The sequence below is a fragment of the Pinus tabuliformis genome, chromosome 7 (genome assembly GCF_031772625.1).
Source record: "Pinus tabuliformis cultivar Carrire ecotype Pingquan chromosome 7, CPIR1, whole genome shotgun sequence".
NCBI classification, from domain to species: domain Eukaryota; kingdom Viridiplantae; phylum Streptophyta; class Pinopsida; order Pinales; family Pinaceae; genus Pinus; species Pinus tabuliformis.
The window spans coordinates 2,017,728,122-2,017,742,571 of NC_142293.1; the positions used below are offsets into that span (position 1 = coordinate 2,017,728,122).

The following is a 14,450-nucleotide window of genomic DNA, read 5'->3' on the forward strand; positions in this document are numbered from 1 at the left end:
TGAAGTGAAATGATATTTTAGGGTTTATGTGTGATTAAAAATAGTCTATGAGATTATTAATTTTTTATTTTTTTGTAATTCAATTTTTTTCCCAATTTAAATTGATGATGAGTTGGTCTAACTTTCTAACAATTTTCTCTAAACAAATAATGCCAAGAAACTTATGCGAACATGTTCTCATAATTTTCTATGATGTCTTTGAATGCATCACATTCCAAAATGAAATGTTTTTCCGATTCCACTGCTCCAGACGTGCAAAATATACATACTCATTCTTCCCAAGCTTCTTTAGGCCTTTTCCACCGCCCTGTGTCACAGCGAAATTGATGTGAGTTGGTCCTTAATGGAGCAATAAGAACCCTTGCCCTCCACGAAATGCTAGCTCCATTGAACTATTTTTGTTGTAGATTACAAGTAGGGTTGAATTCCTCAATGTAGTGCTTCTTTTTACTCTTCTTTTCCCCATACCTTTTAAAGAAACTTCTCCATAACAAACTACTTTAGCTCCTTGCTATTTGTGAGACATGCATTGAAGTAGATATTCCATTTTTGCATCCATGTGTAGTTTTGTTTCATCCATGTTTTCTTTTTTTACAAACTCCTTTAGCTCCTTGCTATTTGTGAGACATGCGTTGAGCTCCTTGCTATTTGTGAGACATGCGTTGAGGTAGATATTCCATTTTTGCATCCATGTGTAGTTTTGTTTCATCCATATTTTTTCACTCGTTCCTTGCTATTTGGGAGACATGCATTGAGGTAGATATTCCATTTTTGCATCCATATATAATTTTGTTTCATCCATATTTTATTTTCACTAATTCTAGCCGAGTCCTCTCCCTTAGACCCAGCAGGGTCCTCTCCCTTGGACCCAGTGTAGTGTTGAATGACATTTTTGAACAATTTACATACCCAGTGTAGTGTTGAATGACATTTTTCCGTTACCTTTTGTTACTGTGAACAATTTACATACATAAGTCTGAGTGTGACTATATTTCAGAATTCAAATGATCGAGCTTCTGATTAAGTGCCAATTCCTTAATCAATCGTCTTAGAATTATGAAGTCTCTTGACTCTACATGGAGCAGCATGTATAAAAATCACTTTTGTTAATTTACATACTCAATGATCTTTTACAGTTGTTTTTTCATGTTCGTATATTTGTTTTTTTCCTATCGAGTGTAGCGAATTTACTTGTAAGTGCATAGCACAGAGAACACAAAGCGAGCAGCTAACAGAAATTTAGGTAATGTGAATAATAATGGAACTGTGTTGGGTTAATAGATTTATAATTGTTTATTTATACCATTAGCTAATGTGAATAATAATGATGGAACTGTGTTGCGTTAATAGATTTATAATGGTTTATTTACATCATTATTTAAAGTTTTTTATGAGCTGACACAAAATTTTTATTTATATAATTATTTAATTTTTTTTTATGAGCCAATATTAAATATTATTTTGGCCACGGACAAACAGCTTTACACATCATACTAAGCTGTAAAATGCTCAGCGCAATAATTTAAGAGTATAATTTAAGAGTATTTTAACTGCTGTTATGGTTGTTGAATTCTCTAAAGACTCTCTGAATTATGTTGTCAAGCTACTCATAATTAGTGCTGAATTTACTGCTATAGTGATGAATTTGTTAATGTTGATCTAACGCTATGGCTAATTGTTCAGTACTCATGCACACACCCCCACTCTTGTCATGAAGTTCTTGTTGCTACAATGTTCTTAAAAAGAGAACAAGACATTTTTTTAGTACATTCAACGAGATACTAGACATGTCAGTTATACTAAGCTGTAAAATGCTCAGCGCAATAATTTAAGAGTATTTTAACTGCTGTTATGGTTGTTGAATTCTCTAAAGACTCTCTGAATTATGTTGTCAAGCTACTCATAATTAGTGCTGAATTTACTGCTATAGTGATGAATTTGTTAATGTTGATCTAATGCTATGGCTAATTGTTCAGTACTCATGCACACACCCCCACTCTTGTCATGAAGTTCTTGTTTCTACAATGTTCTTAAAAAGAGAACAAGACATATTTGTAGTACATTCAACGAGATACTAGACATGTCAGTTAGGCAGATTCTTGGTGATATTTGGTGATACATGATGATCTCAAACATATCTACCTAGATTGACATTTGCATCAGCGTTCTTTAAACAAATATTGCATGAAACACGATGTTAAATACGATATACAAGCAAGCCATTGATTCAAAACAAAATCACATTCAGTACTGAGTGAGTGCCCTCGTTATTCCAACAGCTTAATCCATGCACAGCGAATCTTAGTAAAATAACTGGTTCAAAAACTCTTCTTACAACACAATTTAAAAATACTAGGCAATGAAAAATTTATCAACTAATAACAGAAGCATCATCCAAAATACTAGTCATTGAATATGGAATACAGATGGAACATGGTACTCTTTAACGGGGAGCTTGTTTACATACAACAATCCTTCAAACCCAATTCCATATTACAGCAACTTTGGGGGGCAATGCATAAATTATATGACCCTAAAGTTAAAAGCTAGGGTCAGCAAGTTACAATTAACCTGATGTTTCCCATGCCTGGACCCAATTCAAATCCAAGGTGGGCCAATTCCTTTACCAGAAGAACGCTCATCATCATATATCTGGATGAAGTACTTTCTAAGCATCCATTCATTATTATCTTTTTCCTGGGTATTAGATCCTACTCTAGAAGAAAGTTCATGTGAAGCAGTTACAGAGATATGAGGATAGCTCAAAACAAACAAAACGGTTTGGTATACACAAACTGTCATCTAACATAACCTACAAACTAGGATCTCTCTTTAACCTGCAGCCACTCTATCAGATCGAACATTTGCTTCCAATACGGCATGACATTTACCAGTTGAATCGCTCATATCACTCTCCCTTTGCTCATCTCTTTGGCTAGAACTGAAACTGCTTATTTTAGATAGAACTTGAGGATAGCCATTGCCTCCTTGCTACATAAACTGTGACTGTGTCTCTCTAGGACCATTTCTTTTTGAATCTCCTACTCTATCCTTTCTTTGAAAATTCCTCAACATTACCTGTTTCACATAATCCAACAATGTCAAAAAAGTTTCATATCCTAAGGACAATAAACCACACTGACTTGTCTACGCTACCACGAAAGATATGTTACCTTTAGTGATTCATTCTCAGAAGCAAGCTTTTCATATTCCTCCTCTATAAGATTTATTTCATTTCTGAGTGCCATTTTCTCAGAAGTCAGTGTCTCAACTTTTGCAGACGACTCTTCGCATTCCATCTGTTTCATGGAAGTCGGTGTTAGCACAGCACAACACAGCAGATAGGGTATCAATTGAACAATATTTACTGCTTTCATAAAACAATGACAACAGACTTTGTCTGTTCATGTTTCACGATTTTACCTCTCTATCTCTGCAAGCCTCTGATAAAAATACTAAGAACAAGTCTATACCTGTTTTTTCATTCGAGAGCGTTTAGCTGACTCTCGATTAGATTGTTTACGCTTCTGTCGTTTTAATTCCCGTTCATCCTGTTTCACAGGCTCGTTTAGGACATGTACAAGCTTATTTAGTTCAACATATTTAAAGCTCATCAATATATTGGAAATAATTCACAATAAAAAGGTCACACTGTAGGTGAATGCAAAGAAAAAATACAAAACCCTAAGTTGTATGTAATGGGGATACACACGGAAGTTTCAGAAATATGAAAGGAAAACTTTCCCAAGAAATAGGAAATGAAAAATTGATGTGTTGGGGTAAACACCAGAGTGCCCACCTATTACATAGATACAGCGAGGAAATATTCCCTGCTTCTGAATCTCTTCTAGTCTATATCATCAAACTATGTTGCCCTCATATCAGATAAAACTGTTATTATGCATTAAACCATCTATTACTTAAAGAGCCCTACAAATGAGATTTAGCTTATTCGAGTTATAATTGACTGTGGACCACTTCTATCTAAATCTTCTTAAGAAATGCACTTATGTTCAAAGGACTTGTAAGAAAAAGATGGATATGAGAATATAATGATAGTGTGATCAAATCATATTTCATGGATTGTGCATAACCAGAAAAGATGAAAGAAGGGTTGTCATCCCACAAAACAGTTGATAAAGAAAACAAAGCAAGCACCAAAAGTCTGAGCAAGTCTATAGGAAGATGACGCAAGTAAATCCAGCTTATATTCACTAACCAGCCAACCACAGAATGGCCAACAACACCATTAACCTGATGCAATACAAGATAGAATGATACATAGAAGGTAAAGCTTGGTATGCATACCTGGACCCATAATTCAGAAGGCACTCCATCATGACCTGGAATGAGTTGAGATGCTGTAGGAACAATTGTTGTTACACTGTTAGTTGTTCCCCGTCTTCCTTTTACAGGAGTTACAGATCCTTGGGCAGGCACATTATAGATGCCCATTCCAATATTTAGATTTGTAGTAGGTAGACTAACTGTTGACATTCCTGGAACAGGTGCTGGTGGAACCAAAGCCATTGTGCTTCTGTTTACAGTTGTATTAGCTTCTCCAGCCTGGGCATTATATGCTAGAGTATTGGCATCAGTAGCACTTGTTCCTGTCATTGTCGTGAAAATCAACAAATGTTACTAAATTACTCCATTAGCTAGATTGATAATATTAGGATTCAGGACTAGATATCAAACATGAACAACGCAACCTTTCTAAAAGGAAGAAGTAGCACACATCCCTTCAAGATGAAATATTCTAGAAGTTATTAGTGATCTAACTGTAATGGAAAATAAAAAGTATTACTAAATTAGTCTGGAAATCAGGAGATCCCCTGATAACAGGATTCGTGAATAGCAATAAGAAATTTTAAATGCTTTCCGTAATACATGATAGTTAAAACATACCATTAATGGTTAGTGGTTCCAAGCTTCTTGCCCTACCGGTTTCGCATCCCTAAAAAGTATACAGAGTAGAACGCAGTGATAATTAATATAAAACAACAAAGACATATTTGGTAGAGTACCGAGACAACAAATAAAATTAATTTTCAAAAATTTGAACCTAAATAAAATGGAAGGAACTTACATTTTGTGAATTGACTCCCTCGCTACCTTCACTTGAACCTTCACTACCGCTGCCTCCACTGCAACGAGCAATTACTTGGATAAATAACAGGCAACCATAATAAAGGATATTAATAGGACTCCAACTCAAAGTCCAGAATCCATTTCCACTTTAATATAAGTTAAGCTAAGATTCATTCCAGGGATTCCAAATGGAATTGTTATACTGTCAAAATTAACTGAAAAAAAAACAGCTTCAAATGCCTACCTCTGTGGGAATGCACCATTTGTAGAACTGGAGAATGCTTTCCCATTTCCTCCTTTTGTACTAAGTATCTGAAGTTTTTCTAAATTTCCTTTTATCTTCTTTATTGAGCTTTGACATTTACCCATCAAGGACTTTGCTTTTGTTTCAGCGCCTGAAGGGACTGAAACCTATATCCATTGAAAATATATATCAGAACCTCATTGAAGTTTCCATGATAGCAGAAATTCAATAATAGAATGACCAAATGTCCTGTAATGTTTTGAATACACTATCTGTCGCTTTACTCAGCAAGCTATCGGTTGCAGGATCTGAGTCCTCCACCAAATCCATCAGTTCACATGCCTCAGAGTATGCTTTTAAAGCATTTCTCCCACAATCAGGTGACAGCCTAATGATTATATTGACCAATGAAACCGCTGTTAGCTTCAATGACAGTTTGCTCACGTATATGTAATGCTCTTCCACATCTAATACAGGGACATGATCTCTTTTCCACAAGAACTTCAAACCCGCTTTATTTTGTAATTTTGCAGGATCCAAACTCCGTATACCCACACATCCTGTTGATTTTCTATAGTTTCTCAGAAACCAGATTAGGGTATCACATTCTATACCATCCATGTTGCCCTCTTTCACAAGTTCCTTTCCTTTCTTGATGGAATTTCGGTTTGTTACAAACACGGTCAAAGGAGCCCCCACAGAAGGTCCACATTCTCCAAAATTGGCCTGTATTCTGAAAAATCCGTGTCCTCTGTTTCACCCGGCTTTGATAAATTGCAATTATGTTTTCAGGATAACATGCACGGGAGACAATCCAAGATTTGAGTACCAGATCTTCTACTGCTGCGAGGAGTTCTCTGTAGCATTACATTGATTTGCTAAAATATTGGGAAGTTTTTGATCGATGATATCCCGGATGCTTTTATTGGCTATTGTTGCAGAACTGGAAGAAAGACATGAAGAGTCTCTGCGAAGAGTCTCATCCACCAGCCGGCAGTCTCTGCGAAGAGTCTCATCGCGCCAACAGAAGAATCTCATCGCCAGCAGGCCAGACCTGGCCTTTCATTGGCCCATTACCATGGAAAAAAACTATTTTTCTATGAAAAAAACAGATTAAACGGACGACAGAAAACACCCCAATAATCTAACACACAAAATCAATGGCTCAGAATCGCACACGTCACATTTTAGGGATGTCTTTCTTAGAGGGAACACGTAATCACATTTTAGGGATGTCTTTCTCAGAGGGAATGCCTTACGGCGTAATTACTTTACTTTAGTTAATTGTAATAAGAAAGTCGTGCAAATAAAGAAAGAAGAAAATGACTTTTAAGAAGGAAACAGTCCCTTAAAAATTATTTAAACAAATACAACAAAGTGGAAATCGAATGATGGTATTCGAGAAAGACTGTATCATAGTCGCATCACAAGTACATTAAATAATTATTCTAGAAAGGTGGTAAAAGAGCCAAACTCTACATACATAATTATGTAACGAAAAACACATATATTAAACAGAAGTAAACCGTATAACCTTAAAAATCGTCAGAACCCAAGTCACATCGTATTCAAACTAAAAGAAAGGTCGAGAGGCCCTCGAGTCCTAGTCCCTCGAGATATGAGTATTTAGGGAAAACTTAAATTACATTCAAACTAGAAAAATTAACAACTGACTTATGAGCCAGGAAGCTTAGAAACCTAATTACGTTTCAACTCCAAGATTTTTTGAAAGTGGCATCTTAAAATAGTCGTTCAATTAAAATAAGAACGTTGTAAACTTAGGCTAAATCCTTCCACTACAGTAAACTCCTTCAAACAATTATAACCGAAACAGTCAAACATAAGGAATCCCTGATGATATTTTTCCAACTTGTGACAAACTATAGAGAATATAAGTTCGCATGATCTCTTGAGACGTGGACTTAGTCGTGAAAACACCCCAATAGAAAAGACAACTTACCTGCAAGACCAATTATACTCATTATGAGAACCTGTGGAGAAGATTTGTTCTACATTTAACCATAAAGAATAATCGTGGGGAAAATGTTAAACCTTACCTAAGCTAGGAGAGCATCATTTGGGGCCCATCCATCTGCCTTGTAGAGAGCCCTTCACGGGGTTAGAAAATGCATGAGTAAGGTAAAATGTAAATATAAATGCTGACAGATAGAGACTTATGCTCATTAAAATAGTGTTGGAAACCATCACCCCTTGTGGGGCCTAAGGAACTGGGTGCTAAACCTGGCCAGTAAGGGCCATTTTTTAACCCTGTGTGTCGAAAAGACTCCAAAAGCAGACATTGAACATATCTCGTAATGGAGAACTGAAATAATTTAAGGTGAGGGTTTTGGTTACCTCTCGGTAGAGGATGAACAAATAGAGCCATGAATCAGGGAGAAGAAGTTGCAAAACCAACTGAGAAATCGGCAGTTGAAGTCGTCGCATAGCAGCCGATACTCTCACCTCTAGGTAACAAATGACCTTGTCTTCAGCTGGAGACGGTGAGTTAGGTAGTTGAAAAAGCCCTACACCCTTCTCATCTTTAGATCACCCAAACCCAATCAACGAATGAAAACCATACCAAATGTCATGGCCAAATTGAAACGATGGATGGATGCATGCAATGGAGCTGCCAGGAGCAAGCCGCATGGCAGAGTGTGCAAATGGCATTTAATTCAAAGCTAGGTGACGAGCCTGATGCCTTGAGGGAGGCCATGTGACCCTTTATGGTATGGCAGAGACAGATAAGCCAAATGTGGGCATTTAATATAGAATTAAATGAACATATATGCCATAGAAACCATCATCCGCCTCCATGGCATGACATTAAGAATTGGTTTAATTCCTAGTAAGAAATATAAAAGTTTTTATTTTATTTTATATATGTGCAATAGTTAATGTTTGATGTTACAAATGGTATGAGAGCTCAGATTCATTACATTGATTCTTTGGGGAAATTATATATATATATGCAATGAATGTGATCTATTTACTTTAACTAAGTAAATATGTATGTGAACATAGAGATCGCCTCAACACAAGAGGTATAATGTAGAGGAGCCCAAGATCACCCAATCTGCTAGAAACAACTTATGTGAATGTTAAACATGATATACGGATACAGTTGGGTGAAGAATCTCGTCAAGCTAATGCAATTTTACTATTGTTCAGCAACTGCGTGCGGAGATGAAAAATTTAAGAACAGATAATGAATGGCTACGTTTGGAATAGGAGAAGATTCTTAGAAGTCTATCCTATTGACAGAACCAACAACATCCAGACCCCAGTGTGAAAGATAGAGAGAAGGCCCCAACAGCTCAGCGTGGAGAGGAAAATGTTGAGTCAGCCGAAAAAAAGGGAAAGATGAAGAAGGACGCTTGGAAAATGTTTCTTACCAGCGCAAGAAAAAAATATAGAAATCTGAACTACAAGGGGAGTTTAAAATGATTAAGTCGTCACTTTTTGAAGGGGAATCTGAGGAGGCAGTGGAATCTTGGTTAATTGATATGAGCAAATATTTTTAGATTTATGAGTACATCGATAAAATGAAAGCTCGATTGGCATTTTATCAGTTAAGAGGTAAGGCTACCCTTTGGTGGGAAGAAATTAAAACAGTAAGGAAATTGACGAGGAACGGATTACATAGAATCAATTCCAAAAGCATTTCAAAGACAAGTATCCAACCAAATGTTATTATGATGAAAAAGAAAAGGAATTCCATGAGTTAAGATTAGGAACCTCAACTATGGATGAATATGTATCCCGATTCACTTCCTTATTGTGCTATGTGCCTTATATGCAAGAGAAAAAGGCCAAGATTCAGTGTTTCATTAGCAGCTTACACAATTTTATGAAGGAGAAACTAGAGTTTGACTACCCCAAAAGTATGGATGATGGAAAGTCTGTATCTTCTATCAACAAATGAAACAAAAAAATGAAGGACCTAAAGGAGGGTCGAGCATGAAGGAAAGAAGCCCAATTCCAAGCAGGCACCCAAAATTCTAATAGCATAAATATACAAAAAAAACCTGTCACTAAATTCCCATAAAAAAATCAACCCGAGGATGCTTATTTTGAAAATAAACAGTGAGAAGGAATTAATAAGTATATGAATGACCAACATTCAAAACCGTCGCTACAGTGTTGGGGATGCAGAGAACCCCACTACTACAAAAATTGTTTGCATAAGGGAAGGTCAGAACATCTACAAAATATGCAAAAAGCATCCATGGTTGGAGAAGTCGTGAGGAGCACTCCCAATATTAATGTTTCCCTGGATGATCATCAAGTAGAGTACCAACCCACCATGATCGAATGTGAAGGTATGATTGCTAAGAAACATGTCTTGGTTTTGTTTGATCCCAGTGATAGCTTAAGCTATGTTAGTCCTAAAGTGGTAAAAAGGTGCTAACTGTAGAGCAGTAAATTTCCAAAATCATGTCTAGTTCAACTAGCCACTTGGACAAAAAGAAATGTAGCTCCAAAAACATAAAGTTGTCCCATAACAATTTTAGGATAGCCCATTCATGTGAACCTTAACATTCTCCCTTTGGGTTCATACGACATTTTAGTCAGGATGGATTGGCTGTAAAAATGTAGCTCCTTGGTTGATTCCAAGCAAAAAACTATCAATTTTATTACAGAATCGGGACAAAGGAAGGAACTTCAAGGAATCAAGACCAATACCAAACTGTGTCCTATTACTGTTAGTTAGTTAGGGAGATATATTAGGAAGGGCTATCAAATATATGTTGCTTAAGTGGGATTTACTAACACCAAAAACAAAATGACCTCCTTCGAAAACATTCTTGTCATTCAGGAATTTACTCATGTATTTCATGTATCCCTTCCTGGATTACCACCCAAGCGGGATATTGACTTCACCATTAATTTAATTTTGGGTGGAGCCCCTGTATCCAGGGTACCTTATCACATGAGCATATATGAGTTGACAAAACTCAAAACGTAGCTTCAGGAGCTTCTGGATAAAAGTGCATCCACCCCAGTATGTCCCCTTGGGGATCCCCCATACTATTTGTACGAAAGAAAGATGGAACTTTGATATTATGTATTGATTATTATTAGTTAAATAAGCTGACCATCAAAAATAAATATCTCTTGCCATGTATTGATGATTTATTCAATCAAGTGCAGGGAACCAAAGTATTTTCAAAAATCGATTTAAGATCCGGTTATCACCAAATAAGATAAAGGAGGAAGACACTCAGAGGAATGCATTCCAAACTCGTTATGGTCATTAAGAGTTCATGGTGTTGCTATTTGGCCAAATAAATGCCATAGCTACCTTTATGAGCTTGATGCATGGTATTTTTCATTGCTATCTTGATAAGTTTGACTAATTTTTGTTGATGATATTTTGATATACCCTACGAATCAAGAGGAGAAAAAAGAACATCTGAGAATAGTGCTGCAAACTTTGCAGGAGAATTAGTTATATGCTAAATTTAGCAAGTGTGACTTTTTCAAAGATCAAATCCAATACTTGGGTCACGTCATATCAGCAGAGGGGATAGCATTGGACCCATAGAAGATCAAAACCATTATGGAATGGACCTCTCCAAAGAATGTCGAAGATATCAGATCCTTCCTTGATTTGGCTGGGTACTACCATTGGTTCATTGAGGAATTTTCAAAAAACGAATGACCTCTTTACAGAATAAGGGATGTGGCTTCCAATAGATAGCCGAATGTGAGCAAAGCTTTGAAAAATTAAAACACCTACTTACCATTGCACCCATGTTAAAGGTAGCAGATCCAGAAAATTCTTTCATGGTTTTCACAGATGCGAGTAAAGAAGGTGTTGGCGGAGTGCTGGCACAAGAATGAAAAGTGATTGCTTATGCATCATGCAAACTGAAAGAGTATGAACAACGATATTCTGCGTATTACCTCGAATTAACTATGGTAGTGCACGTGCTTAAAATGTGGCGACACTACCTGCTGGGGAAGAAATTATTGTTGTTAACGGATCATAGCATCCTTACCAATTTCTTCAACCAGTCTAGCTTAAATGCTAGACAGGCTAGATAGACGAAATTTTTAAGTGGGTTAGATTTTGAAATGAAGGATCCTACGGGGAAGGAAAATCAAGTGGTTGATGCATTAAGTAGGAAGGTACATCGTATTTATGAGGTCCAGATCAGCCAAGCACACTCAAACATTCTAGAAATTATAAAGGAGGCATCTATCAAAGTTCCAGATCACACTTTTCTTTGGAAATAAACAAAGGAAGCTCTGTTGAAAGGGAAAAAAGAAGATTTCTAAATAAATCTTGATAACATCCTTACCTTCAAAAACATAATTTCTGTTCCTAGCCAAAACTAGGTTAAACAATTAATAATGGATGAGTTTCACTGGAAACCATGTGCGAGCCACCCAAGTCACCAGAAACTATTATGAGCAATCAAGAAATGGTATTTTTGGCCTAGGTTAAGGAAGGATGTTACTGAGTACTTGTCTAAATGTTTGGAGTGTTAGTTGGTGAAGGAAAAATATCAGCATCCCGCTGGTTTTTTGCAACCACTGCACATTCTGGAATGGAAATGGGAGACCATATCATTAGACTTCATCATTGGTTTACCCTGCACCAGGAAGCAACACAAAGCAATTATGGTTGTAGTAGACAAATTGAGAAAAACTTCGCACTTCATATATGTGAAATCCACTTACAAAACTATGAAATTGTGGACATATTTATGAAGGAAATTTTTTGTCTGCATGGAATACCTAGGGTGGTAATTTTAGATAGGGATGTGAAATTTACATCGACATTCTACAAAACCCTCTTTTCAAAATTGGGTATCCATATCCAATTTAGTGCAACTTACCATCCTCAACCAGATGAATGAATTGAACTGGTAAGTCAAGTGCTCGAGGACATGCTACGCCTATTTGTGATGCAACAACCAGATAAGTGGGAGGACTAGCTCCACCTAGTGGAATTTCCATACAATAATGAACATCATGAATCACTGGGTATGAGCCCCTTTGAGGTGTCAAACTCAATGGGTAGGATGCCTCAACACGAAAACCACTCATCATTTCCATAAGTCACCATAAGGTATCATAGGGGAAGGCTGAACCATTCACCCTGTACACAACACACCATTAGGGGAGGGTCAGACACCCTATGATTGCTTGTTTCTCCAAGAAGTACCCCATGCCCCCCTCGAGCTCCCAAATTTCAATGCATGCATCATACAGGACCCTCATAAGAGGGTCTCTCAATGATTCCAAGTCATTTAGGAAAGTCACAAATTTGACCTTTGCTCAGGGCTTTGACAAAATGTCTATGACCTACACATCAGTCCTAATGCCATGGAGCCTTCTTACTCATCAATGTACCATATCCAAAATAAAGTGGTACCTGATGTCTATATATTTGGAGAGATCATAACACAGAGGATTCCTCAACAATCGAATCCCCCTTTGGTTGTCATAGAAGATCATGGTGGTATCCATCATGTGTCAAACAACGCATTGAAGCTGCAACCAGGAAACTTCACATGAGGTCATAGTCATAGCTATGTATTCAGTCTTAGTAGTGCTTATAGCAACCGACTTCTGCTTCCTTCTCGTCGAAGCATAACCCAAAAAGAACGCACACTCAAAAGTTCTGTTTTGATCCTCCACACTGCCTACCCATTCATCATTCGAATAATCATGCCACTCTATATTTCTAGTAGTGTATCTCAATCCTTGAGAGATTATTCCCTGAAGATATCTCAGAAGATTCTTTCCACCAATCTAGTGAGGCTCAACCATATATGAGCTCAACATGCAAGCTACAAAACATATATCCGAACGAGAGTTCACCAAGAAGATCAATGCTAGAATGAGTTTATGAAACTCAAAGGAATTTCCAAAAATCAGGTCTGGCATCCCTACCACATGACTTCTGATTGTTAATATTCATGGCGGTAGTCATGGGCTTGTAGTTCACTATTCCAAATCTGGAATCCAACTCCCTCTTACTTTTGTAAATGAGAGGGTCTACACCTATCAGAAAGAGGTCGTCCTCAGAAGGTGCCAGTATGAGAGGTCTATCATCCACAATCTTCAAGTAATGGTTTGGATCGGCTTCACTCCTAGTGAGTTCGAGCTTCTTCAGAAAACTATCAATCCTCTCATATTAAGCCCAGGGTGTTTTGCTTCAAGCCATAGAGGGATTTCTTCCACTTACATACATGAGATTCACAATCATGAATCTCAAACCCCCCGGGTTTTTCCAAACCTATGGAACTGCTACATGAGGGGAATGATCCCCTTGTAATATTTTCCATCGGTACATCTTGGACATGTACCTTCATGCTCTTCATGAATTCAAGCATCCATGTCACCATCTGACTCACATCGGGTAGGGCCCCACAACAAGTAGACCTCTGGTGCTATAGATGATATGTTTCAATGGACATGGTCCCCAATGGACCATCCTACAACTTTATACAAATTGCCAACCGTGAACCCGTGAGTAAAAAAAAGCATATTTGAAAAGTATATTTTCAAACATGTACCTTTCATCGATGAATGCCACCCTAAAACCTTTCATTTCCATTGCCGAAATCGACACCAGGTTCTTCTTGTGATCACGTATATAAAATAGATTCGTGTAAATGAATCGAGTTAACCTCATTCAATTGAGGGGTAACATTCCCTACTCCATTTCCAGGATAGGTGGCATTGACTCCAAGTATAATCCCATGATTGTTTCCATCTCCACCAAATTAGAGAGAGGATCCTTCTATCCAATGAAGTGCCTTGATGCACCACTATCAATAAGATAGATTCCCAAAGAGTCTCAAGGAGACATAATACAAGATAACACTGTTTTATCATGTTAGAAACAACATTTGATTCTACATACCTTCACTTCCTTGCTTTCTTTGAAGAGTCGGCCATTTCCTTGATGACCTGCATTACCTATCATTCCTCTGATCATTGAAGATGTCCCTGGAATGATTGTTATCGTCATCAAGTGATGTGTCCCTACCATTTGGACACTCCTTCACATAACGGTCGAACTTATTATGAACAAGGTATCTACCTTTCCTTCCACCTTTACATTGGACTTCCCATTAAAGTGGTCATTTGGTAG

General features: G+C 37.3%; 1 protein-coding gene across 1 annotated transcript; it reads right to left on the reverse strand.

Moving 5' to 3' along the window:
- Positions 1-2,991: 2,991 nt before the first annotated feature.
- Positions 2,992-5,956, reverse strand: LOC149256586 (bZIP transcription factor 1-A-like). The gene is made up of 8 exons (XM_089455412.1): positions 5,603-5,956; positions 5,336-5,502; positions 5,090-5,147; positions 4,909-4,957; positions 4,309-4,610; positions 3,474-3,551; positions 3,174-3,299; positions 2,992-3,078 (listed from the first exon to the last, which is right to left on the reverse strand). Exons 1-8 carry the CDS (start codon positions 5,954-5,956, stop codon positions 2,992-2,994), a joined length of 1,221 nt encoding a protein of 406 aa, XP_089311538.1.
- Between the last annotated feature and the right edge of the window lie 8,494 nt (positions 5,957-14,450).

Excerpts from the sequence above, each read along its gene's own strand:
- LOC149256586 (XM_089455412.1), bottom strand. The coding sequence starts at position 5,956 with ATGGATGGTATAGAATGTGATACCCTAATCTGGTTTCTGAGAAACTAT. Across the intron at positions 4,611-4,908 it reads GGAACCACTAACCATTAATG|GAACAAGTGCTACTGATGCC; the intron begins GTATGTTTTAAC and ends CGACAATGACAG. Across the intron at positions 3,300-3,473 it reads GCTCTCGAATGAAAAAACAG|ATGGAATGCGAAGAGTCGTC; the intron begins GTATAGACTTGT and ends TCCATGAAACAG.